The sequence below is a fragment of the Thamnophis sirtalis genome, unplaced genomic scaffold, assembly GCF_051295495.1.
Source record: "Thamnophis sirtalis isolate CommonGarterSnake01/CBP01778 unplaced genomic scaffold, rThaSir2_p1.2 scaffold_14, whole genome shotgun sequence".
Classification (NCBI taxonomy): Eukaryota; Metazoa; Chordata; class Lepidosauria; order Squamata; family Natricidae; genus Thamnophis; species Thamnophis sirtalis.
In genome coordinates this window covers 8,577,668-8,601,207 of record NW_028261394.1, presented here as the reverse complement: position 1 = coordinate 8,601,207, position 23,540 = coordinate 8,577,668, and the positions used below count along the sequence as shown (strand labels likewise).

The 23,540-nt window shown below is 45.1% G+C and overlaps 1 protein-coding gene across 1 annotated transcript in view; it reads right to left on the bottom strand.

Moving 5' to 3' along the window:
- Positions 1-10,698: 10,698 nt before the first annotated feature.
- SYT17 (synaptotagmin 17) overlaps positions 10,699-23,540 on the bottom strand; it is a 29,401-nt gene continuing 16,559 nt past the window's right edge. Inside the window, 8 exon segments of the mRNA XM_087728798.1 lie at positions 10,699-11,572; positions 14,105-14,260; positions 21,161-21,281; positions 22,575-22,651; positions 22,654-22,881; positions 22,884-22,970; positions 22,973-23,062; positions 23,065-23,190. Of these exon segments, the coding sequence (XP_087584924.1) occupies positions 11,376-11,572; positions 14,105-14,260; positions 21,161-21,281; positions 22,575-22,651; positions 22,654-22,881; positions 22,884-22,970; positions 22,973-23,062; positions 23,065-23,190 (1,082 nt within the window). The 3' untranslated portion in view covers positions 10,699-11,375.

The following is a 23,540-nucleotide window of genomic DNA, read 5'->3' as shown; positions in this document are numbered from 1 at the left end:
GAGAGAGAGCAAAGGAGAGACAGAAAGAGAGAGGGAGAAAGAAAAAAAGGAAGGAAGGAAGAAAAGAGGAAAGAGAGAGAGAGAGAAAAGAAAAAGAAAAAATATAAAGAAGAGTTTCTAATCTTTTTGAAATTGATTATAAATGCATTTTATGCTTTGCATATTATGTTCTCTGTTACATGACAATTTCCACAAACTCTCCTTTCTAATCATCGAGGCCATAAATCACAAACTCATCATGTTCATTTATCAGCAGCCATCATATGTAAAAATAGTCTTCCGTGACCGTTTCAAGTTTTCTTTCCATTAATACTAACAAGAAAAGTTCAGGTTTCAGTTGACACTTAATCTTGAGCATTCTTGGGAGCAGGTTCTGTATTTGAATCCAAAATTTTCTGGCCTTTTTGCAAAAGTCCGCCAGATATTTAGAAAGTCCCTGCTGGAAGATGCAAAGTTAACGACTTAAAAACTGGAGTTGAAAAACAATTGGCTTGATATTGATTTTATTTCTTTATTCATTCTGACATTCTGTCTTCCTCCAGCAATAAATCCAGCATTCGTAACCCAAGTTATCCCACATAAGTTTGCATTTCCTATAGTGTTGGACCAATGTTTTATGCCTGAACTTCTCAAACCTGATTAAAAGGTAAAGGTTCCCCTTGCACATATCTGGTAGTCGTTCCCAACTCTAGGGGGCGGTGCTTATCTCTGTTTCAAAGCCGAAGAGCCAGCGCTGTCCGAAGACGTCTCCGTGGTCATGTGGCCGGCATGACTCAACGCTGAAGGCGCACGGAACGCTGTTCCTTTCCCACCAAAGGTGGTTCCTATTTTTCTACTTGCATTTTTAATGTGCTTTCAAACTGCTAGGTTGGCAGAAGCTGGGACAAGTAACGGGAGCTCACTGCGTTACGCGGCGCAAGGGATTCGAACCGCCAAACTGCCGATCTTTCTGATTGACAAGCTCAACGTCTTAGCCCCTGAGCCACCGCGTCCCTCAAACCTGATTAAATGATCCCAAATTGAGTAAAAGCACATTTTCTTTGGGTAATGACGAACAAACTTATTACCCGTATAAATAGGGACATTTAAATCGATTAGCCCAAAACATCTTTCCAGATGAATCTTCTGGAAGATGAATCTGGAGCTGTGGGTTATTTAAACTTTTCAAACGGCAGAGCTAAAGCAACAGATGTCTTTCTGTAACGTGGTCCCCTGACATTTCCCTAGTTTTATTTTTAGTTAACCCGTTATCTCCTTTGTAAGTTACAATTATCCAGGGGTGGGCTGCTCGAGATTTGCAGGGGTTCGGGAAAACCTCTAGCTAAGATTCTGTGCAGCTTGGGAGAATCCCCAAATCCCACTCCCGGCTGCCCCCCTGCCTCTCCCCTCCCAGAAGTCCCCATGTGGCCCGTTCTGGATGCAGGTAAGTGCAGGGCGCACCCGGAAGCTCAGGGAGGGCCAAAACTGCGCCTACCGGAAGTTTGGGAAGGTTTGGGTGGTTTTCAGGGGAAAAATTATTATTCGATTATAGGAGAATTAGAGTGATAAGAGAACAAGGCTATTTTGGGTCTGCAAAATCTGAGAAGCAGAACTGATTCAGAACACAAGGACGGGAAGAGTTGCAAGGATTTTGATTTGCAAGTGGCCTAATGACAGAAGGCAAAGCGAGGTGTGGAATGCAGTCTGGATTCCCAGGGGGAAGGGTCTGCATTCCAGAGGACCAAGAGACAGCAAAGTTTAGATAGCCTGGTTGGGAGGAAGAGAGTTAAGACAGCTCCTTCCTAGTCATTCCCAGAGCATAGCTGCAGTTATGCAAATAGCTGGTTTAATTTGGCAAGAGTCTGTCTACAGACCAACAAAGGAAACTACCGTTAAGTAACTCCACGTGTTATTCATGATTCTTGGGGAACCAACCCTAGTAGCGCTCGATCTCTTTAGAATAAGCAACTTTCATCAGCAAGGGATGAAGAGCTAATAGCTCAAGGGCAGGAAGGGAATCGAGAGCAGTGGTGGGATTCAGCCAGTTCGCACCACTTCGGGAGAACCGGTTGGTAACTTTCTGAGCAGTTTGGTGAACTGGTTGTTAGAAGAAATCATTAGGTCAGAGAACCGGTTGTTAAATTATTTCAATCCCACCACTGATCGAGAGGTCTTGTAAATTCACTCCTCGGCTAATCTAAGTATGGGGACCTTCTGCCTTGAATATCTTTTTTTTAAATAGAAATGTTATTTTAAACACATAAACAGAACAAGACACAGATTAAAACAACAAAGGAGCAAACAAACAAAAAAGGAAAGAATGCCATCATACAACAGTTCCAGATCAGTATGTCTTTACAATTGGTGTTTTCCCCCTATACATTCATATCTTACATTTGTGGTCCTCTTGTTCTTTACTTATTTGTCTATACTATTCCAAGTTTGTGTTGTATTTGTGGTGATAAATAAATAAAGGGAGACCAGTATAGATCTATTTCAAGCTATTTAGCTCTCATCAGCTAGCCATACCCTTACTGGGATTAGAACCTGTGCTGTATTACATATTAGGCAGTTGTGTTAACCACTAAGCCACAAGGTTCTCCTCCTTTATCAGCTGAGCCAGGGAAATAGGTATGCCCAAATATGGAAATATTCCAAGTTTATTTCTACTTGACTGTTTATATCAGAATATCACTTTACATATATTGTACATTATATACTTGCTATCGTTTAACTACTTTATCTTAACATACAATATCTTATCTATATCCTATCTTTTTACTATCTCTTAACACTTCCACAACATCACTATTTTATATTCCCCTACTTCTTGTTGTCAGCCCTCCAAGTATCATGTAGAATTAAATCAGAGTTCAAGGCAAAATGATCCTTAAAATTCCAGTTTAATAAAGCAGACACCTTGGCACTGTGCTATGAAATCCCAATACTGGAAATGACATCAGAATCCCACCGAGTTAAAAGTTCATGATCTTGTCCCCACCCCCACAAATCCATCACATGGTCCAATCTTCTTCTTCCATGCTGGCATCCACACCCAGCTGCTTCCAGTCAGGTGTGAAAGTGCGGAGACAAAAGATGACCTTGAGCTTCTAGAAAAGAATGATAACAATACATTCCACAATCCTACTCCTGTTTATTCCCCCCTCCCATTAACTATACTAATGAAACAGCATAATGAAATAAGAGAAAGTGTGGCAGGCCAAAATTCTAAAAGGAATATAATTGCAGGCATGGCACTTGTTTCTATCTTCTAACAATTTATACCATTTATTCCATATTAAGTAGCATTCCTCCTTTCCTTGTATTTCTTTCGAGAGTTTGTCTACCTCCATGCACTCTAAAAATTTTCCTTATCACCTCATCTTCTTCTTTTACTACCTTGTTTCTCCAATTTTGGGCATACGCTATTCTCTGCCTTGAATATCTTATGAGAGACTCCAAATCCACATTATTGAGGCAGATGACTCACTGGCTTTTCTTGTTAAAAAAGCACCTGATGGAGATAGCTAAACCAAGAAGCGGCACGACTTGGGATGAGCTCAGCCATAAAGCAGATCACAGCCTCTGAGGACCTGTTAACTCTTATCTGTTCTTCTGTAGGTGGTGACGAGGCTGAGCTCAAGGGAGAAATCAAGCATGCCATCAGTCTTGAGTCCCTTCATGCGCCGCCCACCAAAAGTCTTTAAGTCCAGCCCTCCTTGAATTCCGTTGACTCTTATCTAGGCCCATTTGCCTTGGCCATTAATAACAAGGGTTGGAAAGGACATTGGAGGTCTCCTAGTCCAAACTTCTGCTCAAGCAGGAGGCCCTGCGCCATTCCAGAGCATTTCAGTAGTTCAGATTCTTCTTCCGGGGAAACACGGGATAAACTTGTACTCATTTTGAATCTAACCCTGATGCCCTTTATTGATTTTGCCTTGTTAGGGATGTAACCAGTGGTGGGTTTCAAAAATTGTTCGAACCTACTCTGTGGGTGTGGCCTCCTTTGTGGGAGTGGCTTGCCGCCCATGTGACCGGATGGGAGTGGCTTGCTGCCCATGTGACCGGATATAAAGATGCCGACGACACTTGTCAGAACCACCTTAAATTACCTCACACACAGCACTGGCATGCATAAGAATAGGATGTAAACTTGTTTTTTTTTTAAGGCATCTTTGGTTTGCGTTAAAACAACTTCAACACACGCAATGTTCTGATTGCACCACAAACGCAGTAGTCATCCTTACCTTTCACAGAGGCACTGAGTTTTATAAATAGGAGCATGATAGTGTAGAAAAATCACATCCAAGGACCAGTGGTGGGTTTCAAAAATTTTTGGAACCTCTTCTGTAGGTGTGGCCTGCTTTCCGGGTCCACTGGTGGAACCTCTTCTAACCGGTTCGGTAGATTTGACGAACCGGTTCTACCGAACTGGTGCGAACTGGTAGGAACCCACCTCTGGATGTAACCCTAGCCTTGGCTTGACAATGTATATAAGCCATGATTGTAACAGATGTATCTGTTACTTTAAATGTAAGAGAGAGGTAATTGGATGCTATTGCTTTAGGAAGCCATATAAGGAAGTAGGAACTGGTACGGTGTTCTCCCGTGATGCTCCCGATTCTTCTGATTGTTCCTGATTGTTTCTGACTGTAGCTTAGTATTGGGAGAGAAGACCGCGTATTGGATGGTTGCTAGTCTGTATAGTAGTTACCTGTCTGCATGGTGAATTGTGAGTTGAGCAACTGTAACTTCAACGTATTGTAAATAGACTGTGTATATACTTCAAGACTGCTTATAGTCTGTTTGGAGACTATTTATCCTATTTTTGTTACGCAAGTAAAGCTATTATTTGTTTCACCTTCGGTGGCTATGAGTGACTATTCAGCGGCTTATTCGTTACTAACTTCTGCTGCAGAACTCTAGACTCCTAACGGGGATAGGCTTAACATGCCTGACGTCTTGCATCCATGTCTTCTGGGGTCTGTGGTTGATCCCTTATTCAGGGAGCACTCAAGACCTTTTAATATCCATGTCCCCAGCTTGTCATCTAAAACCACTTCATCAGTCTCAATATTGCTTTTTTAGAAGCTCTTCGTACCAACCTCCAGCATGGCCTTATATAGATCTCGCATTTTGGGTGTTCTCCAGTGGTGGGTTTCAAAAAATTTTTGAACCTACTCTGTGGGTGTGGCCTCCTTTGTGGGAGTGACTTGCCGGCCATGTGACCTGGTGGGAGTGGCTTGCTGGCCATGCGTTCTGTCTGTCTGTCTGTCTCTCTCTCTCTCTCCTTCCTTCCTTCCTTTTGTCTCTCTGTCCCTTTTTCCTTTTTTTCTTTCATCTCTCTCTCACTTTTTCTTTCTTTTTTTCTTTTTTTATTTATTTCTTTCTTCCTTTCTTTCCCTTTCTGTGTGAGTCTCTGTGTGTGTGTGTGTGTGTGTGTGTGTGAGAGAGAGAGAGAGAGAGAGAGTGGTGGGTTTCAAAAATTTTTGGAACCTCTTCTGTAGGTGTGGCCTGCTTTCCGGGTCCACTGGTGGAACCTCTTCTAACCGGTTCAGTAGATTTGACGAACCGGTTCTACCGAATAGGTGTGAACTGGTAGGAACCCACCTCTGGTGTTCTCCTTTTACCTGTTGCGGCCTGTCAGCCACCGGTCCCCCCAACAGCCAAATCAGAGGAGGAGGTGTGGCAGTCAGGGTTAGCATCAAGGCAACTGAGAGCTCCGAGGAGGAAGAGGGGATGGAGGTGGGGGAGAAAGAAAGACAAGAGGTGGAGCCTGGGCCGCCTGTCTGTCCTCAGATGGAGAGTCAACAGGCCCCAGGTCTGGAGGTGGCTGATGAGGAAGAGGAGGAAGCACCTGGCTCCAGTGCCTGACATGAGGATGTGCAGAAGGCAGAGGAGAGGAGAGCAGTGGAAATCTATGGGCCGGTCCTTGGAAAGGAAGAGCCACCTTTGCTAGCGAAGCCCCACCCTAGCTCTGGGGATAAAAGGCAGGGGGCGGAGATGAGTAGATGTGGAAGACAACTATTCATCTTCCTGCCGGACAGACTTGTTAGCCTGAGGGGCTGCCGGTGCTACTAATTAAAGGAATCTTTGAGTTCACTTCAGAGCAGTGGTGGGTTTCAAAATTTTTTGGAACCTACTCTGTGGGTGTGGCCTCCTTTGTGGGAGTGGCTTGCTGGCCATGTGACCTGGTGGGAGTGGCTTGCCGGACATGTGTTCTCTCTCTCTCTCTCTCCTTCCTTTTGTCTCTCTGTCCCTTTTTTCTTTCATCTCTCTCTCACTCTCTTTCTTTTTATTTATTTATTTCTTCCTTTCTTTCTCTTTCTCTCTCTCTCTGTGTCAGTCTGTCTGTCTGTCTGTCTGTCTGTGTGTGTGGCAGTGGTGGGTTTCAAAAAAATTTGGAACCTCTTCTGTAGGTGTGGCCTGCTTTCCGGGTCCACTGGTGGAACCTCTTCTAACCAGTTCGGTAGATTTGACGAACCGGTTCTACCGAATAGGTGCGAACTGGTAGGAACCCACCTCTGCTTCAGAGGGTCGTGTTTGGGGATCTGGGCCAGAACAATACCTCCAAGAAAGATTGCGAGCTTCTCGAACCAGCCCTCGTTTTGCGCGAGCTGTACAAAAGAGGGACACACAGCTCTCAATTGACACAAATAAAACAGATCTTTATTTCCCATAAATAGAACTCTGAAGAGAATACGGGGTATTCGGGGTGAAGGGAGGGGAAGTACAGAAGCGTTTGATGGAGTTGACAGAATCCGAGGATTGTTCCCTTGGTGAGCCATTTTGAGAGAGGGAGGGAATAGTACGGTTGGAAAATATACTAAAGACACGGAAGTCCCCATCGGGAGTTGCAGAAAGGAGCAAAATCCTTCCATTGAACTCGCCCAGTTACAATTTCCACAGTCTAAAGACAGATCCTGCACGGCAAAATCAGATAGCTTGAAAGCGGCTGAACAAGAAATCATATGGATTTTTTTTTCTGGCAAACGATCAGATTTTGCCTTCCGTTTTAGTTTTAGGCACAATTGACAAATATTTTACAAGTGATACCAACATGTCATGATAAGGGCTGCATTTACAGACCAATAAATTGCATCGCGTAAAAACCATATTGGTCATATTAAAACCAGGAGTGGGATTCAGCCGTTTCGGGCCATTAGTTCCAGGAAGCATTTGGCCCCGCCCACCCGCTCCTGCGCTATCTTGTCCTATATTTCCCTGTTTTTTTAGCTGAGCTGATTCGCGTGGCACAGTGGATTGCCACGCTTCAGCTGTTTTACTCACAGGCACTGATATAGAAAGTAAGTTTTGAAGTTTAAAAATGTCATTTTTTGCTGTGTGCGCAAAGCAAAGCACGCACTTAACAAACCAGTGGTTAAACCAGTTTGCATCCCACCGCTGGTTAAAACTCTCGTTCTGGTCTCACTCTTGTTTCTCAACTTTGGGAAACTTTGGAGACTTCAACTCCCAGAATTCCCCAGCCAGGCCATTCTCCATGCTTCCTGGAGAATTCTGGGAGTTAGACCACACATCTGAAATGTTCCCAAGGTTGAGAAGCACTGCTCTGCAGCATTCTTAGAAAAAAGCGTTATTATCCTGTATTATCTCAACACAAAAGTAGTTAAACCTTAGGACATCCTAGCTGTTCTTAAAAACATGTTGAAACACTGTGAAACTATTTCGCAGTGGAATGAATCCTCGTGTTTAAAGAAAAGGAAAGAATCGTTTGCACAACTAAAGGGACCACATAAGCTAACTAGGTCTTTAATATAAAGGTAAAGGTTCCCCTCGCACATACGTGCTAGTCGTTCCCAACTCTAGGGGGCGGTGCTCATCTCTGCTTCAAAGCCAAAGAGCCAGTGCTGTCCGAAGATGTCTCCGTGGTCATGTGGCCAGCATGACTAAACACCGAAGGTGCATGGAACGCTGTGACCTTCCCACCAAAGGTGGTCCATGTTTTTCTATTTGCACTTTTTATGTGCTTTCGAACTGCTAGGTTGGCAGAAGCTGGGACAAGTAGCGGGAGCTCACTCCGTTACGCAGCGCTAGGTATTCGAACCACCAAACTGCCGACCTTTCTGATCGACAAGCTCAGCGTCTTAGCCACTGAGTCCCTATACGTCTTTATAGTAAATTATATTAAATATTAAAGACATTCTTTAAATTATATTAAATATATTAAATTATATTAAATATATTAAATTATATTAAATATATTAAATTATATTAAATATATTAAATTATATTAAATATATTAAATTATATTATATTAAATTAATTAAATTATATTAAAGACATTCCCTATATGTCTTTAATATGGTTCCACCACAAAACCGCGGTCGACAAAAGTGCGCTCAACGAAAGCGCGTACGTGACGTCATCATAGCGCGACGAAAACATCACGCTGTGATCGGTAAATGTAAAATTAAAGCAAAAACCTTACCCTAACCCCCCCAAACCTAACCCTAAACCTAACCCTTAACCTAACCCTTAACCTAACGCTAACCCTTAACCTAACGCTAAACGTAACCCTAACGCTTAACGTAACCCTAAACCTAAACCTAACCCTAACCCTTAACCTAACCCTAACCCTAACCCTAAACCTAACCCTTACCTTTATGTGAATCGGCTTGCTTTAATTTTATTTTTATTTCAATTTTTAATTTTTTTCGTCGCGCTGTGATGACGTCACGTACGCGCTTTCGCCGAGCGCGCTTTTGTCGACCGCGGTTTTGACGGGTCACGCTTTAATATAATGAGGCAAAAATGATATTCCAAATGGAACCATTATAGGTTGATTTCAAGAAATAAGGAGAGATGCAACTTTGGTATCTGCCCAATATTTTCCCTCCATCCACATATCTACGCAAGTATTCCCCAACTTACTACCATTCATAGAGTAGGCAAGGTTAAAATGGCACTAAAAATGTAAGACTTATGACCGTTCCTCACATTTACAACTGTTGCAGCATCCCCTGGGTGGGGATGTCACATGATCAAAATTTGGGAGCTTGGCAACTGGCATATATTTATCATGTTTGCCGCCTCCCCAGGGATCATGCGATCCCCATTTGTGATCTTCCCAGTCAGCTTCTGGCAAGCCAAGTCCATGGTGAAAGCTGGATTTGTTGAATGATCATGTGATTCACTTAACGACTGCAGTGGGGTTCGCTTAACAAGACCTGATTCCCTTGATAATGCCTTACCTTAGCAACATAAATTCCAGCCTCCATTGTAAGTCAAAGATTACCTGTAATTTTTTGACCATTTGGCACCTAACTAAACAACATTTCCCCAAATTTAAGCCACTTTTTAAAAAAATTGTTCCAGCAGGTGGATAGTCAAAAGCTCGTCATAAGTTGAAGCAGCTAATTACACTGTGATCCAAAAATGAGAGAGTGAAGATCAACTCACAGAGGCTTTTGAAACTCAAGTACCATCTCCACTCAAGTCGGCCCAGAGGTTCAAAACAACAGATGGTTTAAAAAAATTAAACGTTGGTCCAGAATTTTTCACAAGCTTTTTGTCAGTGTAGATATATTCATGAACTGGAATAGGGCTTAGTAAACAAGGTCAGCCAACGGGAGCTGAAACAGTTTGGAGCCTGGGCGTGGCTTAGCTCTGTAGCTCTGAGTTCTAAAACTAAAACTGCTGCTCTGAACTGAAACTGTTCTGTCCTCTGCTTGTGTTTTGCTTGTATTTACTACCACGTTGGAAAACCTGCTTTTGGTATCGTGTTATTTACTTCATGTATTATGTTATATATAAAGAGAAGTTAATCAATTCTGCTGAAACAGTTACCTGCGTGTACTTTCTGGATTATGTGTGCTGCAACAAATGCGGACACTTTTCGTTCCAATTCACTCCTGGTCATACATGTGTAGTCAAGAAGCAAGTATGAAATGTACATGTCCAGACCAAAGTCTTCCAATGCTTCGTCACAACCATTGTTCTCTCCTTCCTTCCAACCTATGGAGGTTCCTCCAGGAAATCTATGTGGCTCACCCATTCTCAACCCTTGCGGAGGTCCACTCTGTCTTTTCAAAGCAAAGTGTGGGATCCGTCAAGATAAGATGCGGGACAAACAAGAGTGGCTATGGGGGGAAAAGACCCTTTGGCCTCCACTGGCCATCCCCCACATGGACCATTCGAGACACAGAAGCACACGTGATATTTGGTTAAGCCACCACAAGAAAAAAAAAAGGACAGGAATTAGACAGCACAGAGTTCGCCCTACGCTCTACTGCTAAAATACTGTCAGAGCTTCTAGCTAGTTTACCATTCACCAAACAGAGCACATGGGGGGAATTGGCATTAAGACAGGGGTCAGCAACCTGCGGCTCTTTCATCCCTCTGCTGCAGCTCCCTGTTGACGGTCAGCTCCACAATTGATAGGGCTTTTGGTTAGGACAGGTAGAGGCAAAAGGACGCCACATTAGGAGGAGACTCTATGGCGGGGGAACCGGACTTTGGGTCAGTAAAGGAAAAAGGATGCTGTGCTAGGAGGCGACTCTATGGTGGGGGGAACTGGGCTTCTGGTCAGCAGAGGAAAAAGGATTCCGTGCTAGGAGGAGACTCTATGGTGGGGGAACCGGACTTCTGGTCAGCAGAGGAAAAAGGACGCTGTGCTAGGAGGAGACTCTATGATGGGGGAACTGGACTTCTGGTCAGCAGAGGAAAAAGGACGCTGTGCTAGGAGGAGACTCTATGGTGGAACCAGACTTCCGGGCAGCAGAGGAAAAAGGACGCTGTGCTAGGAGGAGACTCTATGCTGGGGGAACCGGACTTCCGGTCAGCAGAGGAAAAAGGACGCTGTGCTAGGAGGAGACTCTATGATGGGGGAAACGGACTTTGGGTCAGTAGAGGAAAAAGGACGCTGTGCTAGGAGGAGACTCTATGGTGGGGGAACCAGACTTCTGGTCGGCTCCAGAATTGAATAGGGGGTTTCCGGTTAGGACCTTTGTGGCTGTTTGACTGTTTAAGATTGATGACCCTGTGCTAAGGCAACGAATCGTAGGAATGGAGAGTTACAATGGAGCAATAAGGACAGGAAAAGTCCATGTAGCCCAGCATGTTTTTATGGCTAATGATCTGCCCTAGATGGTAATGCCAGGTGGCAACTAAAGGAGGCCTTCAAAACCACGGGCATCTTTCCAAAAGCCCACACCTTCCTGAACAGTGACAAGAGCATCTTGGATAAGGGTGCATCCATGAAGAACCCGAGACAACTAAAACTTGGAGGCGAGACTTGAAGATGACCAAAACTCGGTGATCAATGGCAAACATTGGGCTGCCAATGGTTGAGGATGGCCAATCCAAAGGCAATGAACTTGTAACGGCGTGCATGTAGGGAACTGGTCTGATGGGCATTGGGGAGCCACATGGACGCCTCACGTCACCTCCAGGGAAGCTGGCGAGACCCGGTCACACTCGGCTCGCGAACGGAGGCTGTGCCACTGCTCGATGGCGGTACGGTGGGAAGTGAGCATCCGCCGCCAGTGCTTGGATTCCGAGGAACCAGTTGAATACTGGCCGATGACAATTCTCCCGATGAAGTCGTTGCTGCTTTTCACGTTGTGGCCGTAGACTGGAAGGTGGAGGAGAGGGAGAGAGAGGGGGAGGGGATTGAAAGTTGACAACACAACACAAAGCAATCCAAACTCAACAGGACAGTATCCCTGGTGCCTCTAAAGCAGGGGTGTCAAACTCAAGGGCTGAGGGCCCACAGGGTGTTCTGACCCAGGCTTCCTTCAAAAGCATGAAGCAGAGTCTGGGTCCTGGCAAAACCCCTTTTATTTACACGACTGGCAATTCCTTTCATTCACTGTCAGCAAGGCTTAGCAAACAGCCTTTCAGAGGAATATTTATCCACACGGACCTTATCTCACTTGGAGAGCTGCCGGATAACTAGTTTCCAAATGCAGGGCAAGGCAAAACTTGGCACAGAGTCTCTTATAGTCCCAAACAGAACTTTCCACTCTTGAAACGACCGAAGGAACGAATTGTTTCCTGCAAAAGCCCCCTCCCCGTTTGCTCCTCTTTTGTTTCCTATGGGAGGGGCCAATCATCTCCAAGGTGTGGCTCTACTCCCGAGTCGACCCTGCTTTCTTAGTTGTTCTTGTCTTCTGGCAGTTCTGCGCATGCACACACTGGGAACAGGCTCCAGCTGCTCCTCTGCCTCGCTGCTGTCTAGCTCTCTCTGCCTCCGATGCAGAGCCCTCGTCTGAGCTTTCCTCAGCCCTGAGAACTGGCCCATGTTCCTCTTCCAACCTCCTCACTGTCCGACTCTGCTGCCAGCTCTGCTGGCCACTGGCGGGCCACAACACGGGGTGCTTAGAATCTGGCCCGCCGGACAGCCCTGGAAACAGCGAAGGACCGGCCCATGGTGCTTATGCCAGCGAAAACGGAGCTCAGGATAAACCATAAACCTTTCCAGGCGTGTTCATTCAATAAAACGTAATTAAATAACTGCCAAGTGTCGGCCCATTGACCCCCAGCAGCATCTCTCCTTCTTCAAGGGGGCCTTGATTTCCAACTTTCATAGAGCCGAGGTGGCACAGTGGTTAAATGCAGCACTGCAGGCTACTTCAGCTGACTGCAGTTCGGCTGTTCAAATCTCACCGGCTCAGGGTTGACTCAGCCTTCCATCCTTCCGAGGTGGGTAAAATGAGGACCCGGATTGTTGTTGGGGGCAATATGCTGACTCTGTAAACCGCTTAGAGAGGGCTGAAAGCCCTACGAAGCGGTATATAAGTCTAACTGCTATTGCTATTGCTACAAAGCTAAGGCAGAGAAGAAGCACCCAGGCCAAAGCCACACTGATGTGACCCCAAAATAAAAGTGGCAGCCGTCCTGAGGCAGACACAAAAGAAATAGACGGCGGGGGAAGATCTGGAGCTGCATCGCTGTTTTATTTATTTATTTTTAAACAGCGAATGTTATTTTGACCATCCTTCCTTTCCCAAAGGCTGGCAAGGGATGACTCACTCCTGCAATAATTATCAGGGTTTCTGATCTCCAGAAAGGAGCCAGGCGCAGTGCAGGCTGCATGCTACAATGACAAGGCAGCCTTCATCAATTGGGCCATCTTTATACAGTATGTCGGTGGAAATTCGGTCCCTGTGATTTCCTTAACTGTATTGCAATTAAAAACTCACTGTTTTGTTTTTTTAGGGGACTGGATGCTAAAACTAGTGGTGACATTCAATTATTTTTTAATATTGGCTCTTTGGGCGTGGCTTGGTGGGCGTGGCTTGGTGGGCGTGGCAGGGGAAGGATACTGCAAAATCTCCATTCCCACCAGAGGTGGGTTCCTACCGGTTCGCACCAGTTCGGTAGAACCGGTTCGTCAAATCTACCGAACCGGTTAGAAGAGGTTCCACCAGTGGACCCGGAAAGCAGGCCACACCTACAGAAGAGGTTCCAAATTTTTTTTGAAACCCACCACTGATTCCCACTCTACTCTGAGGCCAACCAGATGTGGCATTTGCCGGTTCTCTGAACTACTCAAAATTTCCACTACCGCGTCTCCAGAACCTGCTGGATTTCACCCCTGGCTAAAACATATAGAGTTGCTAGACTTGGGTATGTCTAGTTTGACGAAAAGAAGGACTCGGGGAGGCGGGGGGGCATGATCACAGTCTTCCAATATCTCAGGGTCAGCCACCAAGAATAGGTCAAGCTATCCTCCAAAGCACCTGAGGGCAGGACAAGAAGCAATGAGTGGAAACTAATCAAGGAGAGAAGCAACTTAGAACAGTGGTTCCCAAACTTGGCAACTTTAAGACTTGTGGACTTCAACTCCCAGAATTCTCCAGCCAGCTTGAGCTGGCTGGAGAATTCTGGGAGTTGAAGTCCACAAGTCTTAAAGTTGCCAAGTTTGGGAACCACTGAGTTAGAACTAAGGAAAAATTTCCTGACAGTGAGAACAATGAATCAGTGGAACAGCTTATCTCCAGAAGTTGTGAATGCTCCAACACTGGACGTTTTTAAGAAGATGTTGGATAACCATTTGTCTGAAGTGGTATAGAGTTTCCTACCTAAACAGGGGGTTGGACTAGAAGACCTCCAAGGTCCCTTCTAACTCTGTTATTCTAAGATTCACTGGAAAGGCACATACCTGTGAAAACCAGGCTAGTGTTTTCCAGTTCTTCTTGGGCAACCTTGAAGCTGAAGGACTCGTTGTAGAAGGGATCAATGGTGGCCTTCATGCAAGAAGTCTTCTTTGTCTTTGCCAGTTTTAGCCCATGAACCAGCTGGACTTTCACAAAAGGATCTGAATAGAAAACACAAAACAAACCCCAGCTTCACAAATGAACAGCTTCGTTCCTGCATCAGATTAAGCTCTTGAGTTATTTGAACCGTAGTTTACCGAACAAGCCAAAAACCAGTCAGAGTGAATTTTAAAGATCGAAATCACACAAAGCTCCTGTTTGTTTGTTTGTTTGATTGATTTTTTGGCCCTCTGTTTTAGTTGTTCTCGCTTTGCATAATTATAATTTGCTGGAATTCTGGGAGTTGAAGTCCACCAGGTTGGAGAACTCTAGGAAGAGTTGGAAGTCTTCTCCAACCTGGAATTTTTCGGGACCGATAAGACAATTCCCAGAATTCCAAGTCGGCCAAGGATCCATCATCCCACAAAGCTAGAGAGCCCAGGTTGAAGAAGGAATATACAGGTGGTTTGTGGTGATGGTGATGGTGGCTGTGGTTTGTGGTTAATCTTTGGTGAGATTCACCACCTTTGGGGCTGGTTGGTAGCTCAACAGATCGAGTCCTAACCAAGGACCTAGGAACTGTTATGATGATGATGATGATGATGATGATGAGGAGGAGGAGGAGGAGGAGGAGGAGGAGGAGGAGGAGGAGGAGGAGGAGTATACTTTATTCATTAAACATGAAACTCAGTCAACTGAACATTCAAAAATGCATCACAAATACCATTGACTGGTGGTAATGGTTGATACGGTTTACTGCCAGCACCCTAGGTATCAACCAAGTACCTTCTTAAAATATATGTTCTGAGTAGCGCAGGTTTTTTGCAGTTCCGAATTCAGGAAGCTGCAATTTGTTGATGTATCTTATAAAATTCTTGGACATAGTACCAAGTACCCTGATGACAACGGGTATCACTGTTACATGTTTCATCCATAATCGGGTAGTTTCGATGGCCAGGTCATGGTATTCTGTGATTTATTCCAGTTCTTTTTCCTTCAACTCTGGCATCTCCTGGTACTGCGATGTCAATAAATTCTACGTTTCAACCATCTACAACTGTAATATCTGGTGTGTTGTGTTCCAAATGACGATCTGTCTGTATTTGAAAGTCCCACAAGATCTTCACCTTCTCATTTTCGGTAACTTTTTCCCACTTTGTGCTCCCATGGCTTTTTCGGATACAGGTTAAGTTGTATTTTTTACATAAAGACCAGTGGATTAATTTAGCAACTCGGTCGTGATTAATCCACTGGTCATTATGTTAAAAAGGTTTGCAAGAGTTCTGAACAAACAGTCTCTCTCAAATCTCTGATCTATTTATTGAAAGGAAAAAGCCGAGGATTTTTGAGGCAGTTCCTCAGGAAAAAAACAGCACCCATCTCTTTTTCAAGAGCAGAAGTGAAATTCAGCCAGTTCGAAATAGTTCGGGAGAACCGGTAGTGGCAACCTGCGAGTGGGTCAGCCCACTCTCAATCTTGTCCGATATTGCTGTTTTTGACATTGCACAAATGTGCGAACGGCACGCACGAGCGAATTGCTGTGTTTTGTGATGCCACATGCATGCACCAATGGCTTGGGCGAGCGAAGCAAGCGTGTGCATGTGCACGCCCACATTTCCGGCGCTAGCTGAACCGGTAGTAACAGTAAGTGGATCCCACCTCTGCTCAAGACTATGGCTTCAAATTTTAAGAAACGTGAAACATATTTCTTATGACCTAGAGATAAAGCTATTTTCCCAGACATTTCATTCCATTTTATGGGTGTCTTCGAAGACTGTGTAAAAAAAGAATGGATATCAATTTTTTGTGTGTTGGCGCCCGCCATAAGAAATTTGAGGACTGTCTGGCTCACATGATTCGGTCATGTTCCTTTACACCAATTTTTTTTTTTAGGCTTCAAGCCATAAACATATGTTATATAACTCTGGGGAAACACATAGCCATTAAATCTGAGGCAGTTATATTCCTAAAATATGGAACTTGACATTTTATGAAAATCTCAAGCTCTCGCTAGAGAATTGTCCTGTGTAGGTGGAAAGAAATCAACACGCCAGATGTTAAGAGTGGATAAAAGATTTATATTCTCTATCCATCTTTAAAATGTTTTGCCTTTTTATAAATGAGAAAATAGAGCACAATAATCCTGGGTCTATCATCTACATTTAATTATATGTTAAAAGGTTAAGCTATATTAATGCTTTATGAATTTTTTTTCTCTCTTTCTCCCTGGTTTTAATCATCATGCATATTTGTCACTAGTAGCTGGATACCCGTGCTTCGCGATGAAACTATGTGATGGGGCTATGGAGGAGGAATTCATTTCAGAATCCGTTGGCTCAGTGGTGGTCGGTGATTGAAACACATAAGGGAACATCGCTCCCACTGCCTTGAGTCCAGCAACAGTTCCATAGGTGGAAAGCATAGACATTTTGGTGAGGTACCGACGTTTAGTACTTTAAGGAGCTCCAGACCACTCCTGAGTGAAGAAGTGGAATGCCTGCCAGTTTGAACTGAGGTAACGGAATGTAAGACAACTGGCAGTTGGAACAGAGTTCTTTTCAGATGGGGAGGGGGAGTAGAACTCCTTAGCATCAGAGCATGTTAATTAGTGTATAAGAAATACTAATGATCTGATGGTCATTTCTAAAAATCCTTTCTTAACGAGCACCTAGAAGCCGAGAGGAACGTACGTGCCAAATTTCAAGTTTGTAGGCTTTACGGTTCTGGAGATTTCATGATGAGTATATATAGATTATTTTTATTTTTGTTAAAGATACACTACAATAAAAAAAATTAGGCATAATAGAGATAGTCCTCAACTTACAACAGTTCATTCAGTGACCAAACTTACAACAGCACTGAAAACAATGGCACATTCAGTGACCAAACTTACAACGGACCTTTTTCACACTTAATGGCCATTGCAGCAAACCCCACGATCGTGTGATTAAAATTCAGACGCCTGGCAACTGACTCATATTTAGGACGATTGTCATGTCCTGGGGTCATTTTTGGCGACCTTTTGATAAGCGAAGTCAATGCGGAAGCCAGATTAACAATTGTGTGATTAACTTAAGGACTGCAGGGATTCACTTACACAACTGTGGCAAGAAAGTTTGCAAACGGGGCAAAAACAAACGCCTCACTTCACAACAGAGATTTTGGGATTCCATTGTTAATGTTTAATAAATGTTAATGTTTAGTAAATTTATATGCCGCCCAATCCCGAAGGACTCCGGGCGGCTTACATAAAAACAATTTAAAAGGATACTAAAAAATTTAAAAATAGAAAGACAAAGCAAGTTAAAAAGACACAACATGCACTCAACCTTAGTGGGGCTGGATCTCATTCAAGAGGTCAACAGCCCCAGGTCTGCCGGAATAGCCAATTAATAGACTTTCAGAAGGCCGAGACAGTGGGGAGGGTCCGGATTTCAGGGGGTAAATCGTTCCATAGGGCCGGGGCAGCTACAGAGAAGGCCCTTCCCCGAGGAGCCGCCAGACGACATTGTCTAGTCAACGGCACCCGGAGAAGGCCCATCCTGTGAGATCTTATCGGACGCTGGGAAGTATGTGGCAGAAGACGGTCTCGTAGATATCCAGGTCCTAAGCCATGTAGGGCTTTAAAGGTAATAACCAGCACCTTGAAGCGCGTTCGGAGACCGATCGGGAGCCAGTGCAGCTCGCGGAGGATGGGTGTAACATGGGTGTATCTTGGTACACCCAAAATCGCTCGCGCGTGGTCATGTTGAGGACCTATATAGTAGTGCAGGTTTTTAAGGAACAGAAGGGGGAGGGAAAACATGGGTCCTTTTCAGGGCCATAAGCTCCTCCTCTTCTGCAGTAGAAAAATTTCTTACGTCTTTCCCCGAAAATATTCACGCATCTTTTTTTCATGGTTATGGGTAAAGTTTTCCATTCCAGGGGAAACAATCATCCATGGTGGGGGAAAAATGGTGGAAAAATCGGTGGGGCGGGATGGGATTCACTTAGGTTTACCACCGGTTCGCCAATGTGAGCACCCCCGTGCACAGGCTTGCTTCGTGCGCAGATGCACCTTCCATGCATGCGCGCTGCCTTCTGCACATGCTCTTTGCTCACGCCCGTGATGTGCACCAGTGGTGGGATTCAGCCAGTTCGCACCTAGTCAGGAGAACCGGTTGATAACTTTCTAAGCAGTTTAGTGAACTAGTTGTTGGAAGAAATCTCTTTTTTCCCCACTTTACAGGGCTAATCCTATAAGGAAGGCCAGAAGGAAACATTCTGGTGTTGTTTCTAGCCTTATCTTCATTGCCCTGTTTACAGAAACTGCCTCTCTGGTTAATCCTTACGACATTGTAACATCTAAGGCGAAGCACCCATCGACAGGAGTGACGTTGAGTTGGCCATGCCCATCCAGTCACATGATGATGGGGCCCCCTTACACAGCTGGTCATTAGGGTAGAGAACCAGTTGTTAATTATTTGAATCCCACCACTGATGTGCACGCGTGCGCTGCGGCATTGAAAACGAGGCTACATAGCAGAGGTGGGTTCCTACCAGTTCGAACCAGTTCGGTAGAACCGGTTCGTCAAATCTACCGAACCGGTTAGAAGAGGTTCCACCAGTAGACCCGGAAAGCAGGCCACACCTACAGAAGAGGTTCCAAAAATTTTTGAAACCCACCACTGACACACACACACACACACACACACACAGAGAGAGAGACTCACACAGAGAGAGAAAGAGAAAGAGAAAGAAAGGAAGAAGAAAAGAAATAAAAAAAGAAAAAAGGAAAGAAAAAGTGAGAGAGAGATGAAAGAAAAAAAAGAAAAAGGGACAGAGAGACAAAAGGGGGGGGAGAGAGAGAGAGACAGAGACAGAGAGAGAAAACACATGAACACATGGCCGGCAAGCCACTCCCACTAGGTCACATGGCCAGCAAGCCACTCCCACTAGGTCACATGGCCAGCAAGCCACTCCCACTAGGTCACATGGCCGGCAAGCCACTCCCACAAAGGAGGCTACATCCACAGAGTAGGTTCGAAAATTTTTTGAAACCCACCACTGCTACATAGGAGTTTGTAGCGGGTGAGTCCACTGGCCGTTTGCCCCCTATCGGTTCAGTTGAACCGGTCCGATCCGGCTGAATACCATCTCTGGGTCCTTTTTTCTGAAGGAAGGAGGAAAAACAAGAAACAGCCTAGATCTGTTCTCAGAAAGAGAAGCATCTTCTGAGAAACCTGGACGGGGGAAGAAGGCCCATTACTTCAATTTTTCAAGCGACAAAGGAGAGGATTGTTGAGCATCAAAGGTCAACATGCGCTGTTTGCTTTCAATCAGACCTTGTGGGAGAGAGAAAATGAAATCCTTGCTCTCTTTAGAGGGAAAACAAACACGCAGGAAATAAGATGGGGGCTGAGGGCTGAAGTCAAGGAGAGCTCCACTGTGCCATCTCCGCCCCGAGAACAAGGCACACTGGGGGATGTGGAAGCCTGGAAAGGTGGGGGGGGGGCAGAAGGTTCTGTGCCTGACAGAAGGCACCCCTTCTGGGTGAAGTCCTGGAGAAGTGAGAGAGCCGGAAGAATCAACAGCTAAGTCATTTGCTCTCCATCTCTCAATCCAGTTTGTAAGATGTTGATAAGGTAGGCAGTTAGGTACGGAAGGCAGGTGGGGGGGGGCAGAGAGAGAGAGAGAGAGGACAAATAGAGATAGATGAAAGGACAAATGATTGATAGATTTATATGTAGGTAGATAGGGAGGGAGAGAGACAGACAGACAGACAGAGAGAGAGAGAGAAACACAGGGGGAGAGAGACAGAGACTGAGAGAAAGAGAGGGAATAGATAATTAGCATAGACAGATACAGATATATAAGAGAAATAGATAGATGAAGGAATAAATTAGATAGATAGAGAGACAGACAGACAAACAGCTAGACAGACAGACCAGACATATAAGACAAACAGATGATATATCTGGAGGAGAGCCTTCTCTGTGGCTGCTCCGACCCTCTGGAACGAACTCCCCGTGGAGATTCGAACCCTCACCAGCCTCCAGGCCTTCCGCAAAGCCCTTAAAACCTGGCTGTTCCAACAGGCCTGGGGCTAAAGAGCTGTTGCCCCCATCTCGAATGATATGACTGTTGTGTGTTTTTAAATTATGTATTGTTATGTTTCGTCTTTTATTTTCTGTCTGTACCCCCCTTCCCTGATTTGAATTGTGAGCCGCCCTGAGTCCCCTTCGGGGGAAAAGGGCGGCATATAAATATAATCAAATCAAATCAAATCAAATATGAAAGAATAGATTAGAGAGACATATATAGATAGGTAGGTAATTGGTGAATGATAGAGGAGATATAGATGACAGACAGAGACAGACAGCTGATAGATCGATGATAGAGATCAAACAGCTGATAGATAATAGAATTCCTAGAGGGCTGATAAATAATTGATACATGGGGAGAAGGAGAGAGACAGAGAGACAGAGAGAGGAGAGAGAGAGACAGAGAGAGACAGAGAGAGAGAGAGAGGAGAGAGAGAGAGAGAAAGAGAGAGAGAGAGGAGAGAGACAGGAGAGAGAGGGGGAGGGAGGGAGAGAGAGAGAGAGAGAGAAAGAGAGAGAGAGAGGAGAGAGAGGGGGAGGGAGGGAAAGAGAGAGGGAGAGAGGGAGAGAATGAGAGAGAGATGCTCCTGAGTCTGTCTTAACTCCTGGCTACTACATGGATAAGTTCCTGTAGTTTTCTTGGCAGGGATTTCAGGAGTAGTTTGCCTAGGCAGGACGAGGAATAGTAGTCTTCAGATTTCTAGCCAGGTGCCTTAAACCAAACTAGCTCCAAATAACAACAACAACAACAACAACAACAGGAAAATTAGACTATAGCCAGTGTTATATAAAAACATTGGGGGAAATACTTCCATGTTGACCTACATGCTCCAATAACAAAATACCCCCCCCCCCCACACACACACATAAAAAACCAACCTGAACCTTGGCTCATATCAGTCTGCAGTAACTGCTTGGCTCTAATTATGTCCACATTGAGTCTCCCTGCACTGGGAAGGTAATTTAATGAGAGCAAAAGCTCTCCCAGCTCAACTTCGTTCTGCAACAGAAAAGGGCAAGCGGAATCAAACACTGCAAAAATGATGCTTGGTGTTTCTTTTTTTTTTTAATGCCATGCATCGCAAAATAAATTCAGTTTTGAAATTGTGAAGGGAGGGGAGGGGAGGGAAGGGGGAAAGAAGGAGGGAAAGGAAAGGAAAGGGGGAGGAAAAGAAAGGAAAGGAAAAGGGAAGGAAAGGAAAGGAAAGAAGAGGAGGGGAAAGGAGGGAAGAGGGAAGGGAAGAGGAAAGAAGGAAAGGAAGGAAGAGGAAAGGAAAGGAGAGAGGAAAGGAAAGGAGGGAGGAGGGAAGGAAAGAAGAGGAAAGAAGAGAAAGGAATGGAAAAGGGAAGGGAAGGAAGGAAGGGGGAAGAAAAGGAAAGGAAGAGGAAAGGAAAGGAAAGAAGAGGAAAGGAAAGGAGAGAGGAAAGGAAAGGAGGGAGGAGGGAAGGAAAGAAGAGGAAAGAAGAGAAAGGAATGGAAAAGGGAAGGGAAGGAAGGAAGGGGGAAGAAAAGGAAAGGAAGAGGAAAGGAAAGAAGAGGAAAGGAAAGGAGTGAAGAGGGAAGGGAAGGAAGGAAAGAAGGAAAGGAAAGGAGGGAGGAGGGAAGGAAAGAAGAGAAAGGAACGGAAAAGGGAAGGGAAGGAAGGAAGGGGAAGAAAAGAAAAGGAAGAGGAAGAGGAAAGGAAAGGAAAGAAGAGGAAAGGAGTGAAGAGGGGAGGGAAGGAAAGGAAAGAAGGAAAGGAAAGGAGGGAGGAGGAAGGAAAGAGAGAAGGAAAGGAAGGGAAGGGAAGGAAGGAAGGGGAAGGGAAGGAAAGGAAAGGAAAGGAAAGAAGAAGGAAAAGAAAGGAGTGAAGAGGGGAGGGAAGGAAAGGAAAGAAGAGAAAGGAGGGAGGAGGAAGAAAGAAGAGAAAGGAACGGAAAAGGAGGAAGGAAGGAAGGGGGAAGAAAAGGAAAGGAAGGAAAGAAGAGGAAAGGAAAGGACTGAAGAGGAAAGGAAGGAAAGGAAAGAAGAGGAGAGGAAAGGAGGAAGAGGGAAGGGAAAGAGGAAAGAAGGAAAGGAAAGAAGAGGAAAGAGAGAAAGGAAAGGAAAAGAAAGAAGGGAAGGAGGGAGGAGGAAAGGGAGGGAAAAGAAAAGCGAAGGCCACTATAGTCAGAAGTAGAAACTATAAACAGGCTAAAAATGATCTAAGAAACACATCTTTGCAATAGAGACACCTTAAAACCCAACAGAGCAATGAAAAGAACATTTAACATTTTAAAAAATTGCACTCCTTGAGTGGAACCCACAAATTACCTGAGAACTTGGGACCAGAGCTTTCCACCAATGGCCGCCCTTCACCAGGTCCACCTCGCTCAACGGCATGGACACCTTCCGATGACGCAATGGCGCGAAAACTTGTCGAAATCCACCACCGTCAAGAGCAGAGTCCTTCTCTGGGCTTCCAAAAACGGGATGTCGAACATGTACCGGCTCCTCGAAGATGGGGTTCTGGGTTTTGCGTTTCACCCCGTCTGCTTGGAGTTCTTCTGGTCGGGAAGGAGACAGATCTTGACGTAGGGGTTGGAGTGGGCCATGTCTTGCCTGGCCCCATCGTAGGAGATGGGGGAGGCAGGTCCTTGCCTTCGATGACCCGGACGATGAGATAGTTGTGCAAGAGGTCGTACTGGGTGCTAAAATGTAGCATCCCAGCTGGTACTTGGCTACGATCTCTTCGTCCGTCAAAGAATCCACATCGTCACTATTGGAGTCAAGGGAATAGAGTCTCGGTTCAAATTTCCTAAATAGTCGTCGGGAGTGTAGGTTTTCCTCAGGATGCCCGGCTGGACAATCTCCTTTTTAGAGCCCAGGATCCCAAACTCGATGGGCTTAAGATCAACGAGGGAGAACCTGGGCCTCCTCAGCTCTAGACCTGGGAGGACAGAGAGAAAGAAAACCAGAATTTTAAAAATGGCGGAAAGTCACCGTGAGCAGTTATCAAAAGGGGGAAATTGTTGCGCCCTCCCGACGCAGCCGGCAGCCGCATCCAGAGCCTCAGGATTCTGATTGGTTTTGGTGCACCAGCTGGTAGGCGGAGAGAAATACCAGCCTCCCGATTGGCTACCCGCCTGACAGCTGTCAAGTATAAATAGCTGTCAGGCGGGCTCCGTTCCCTGTTCGTGTTGTTACTGTTGTTGTTCGTTCTACAATAAAGAGTTGTCTGATTTTACCTCAGAGCCTCGTCTTTAAAAGAAATGCTTTGGGTTAAGTTGAACTCCTGAT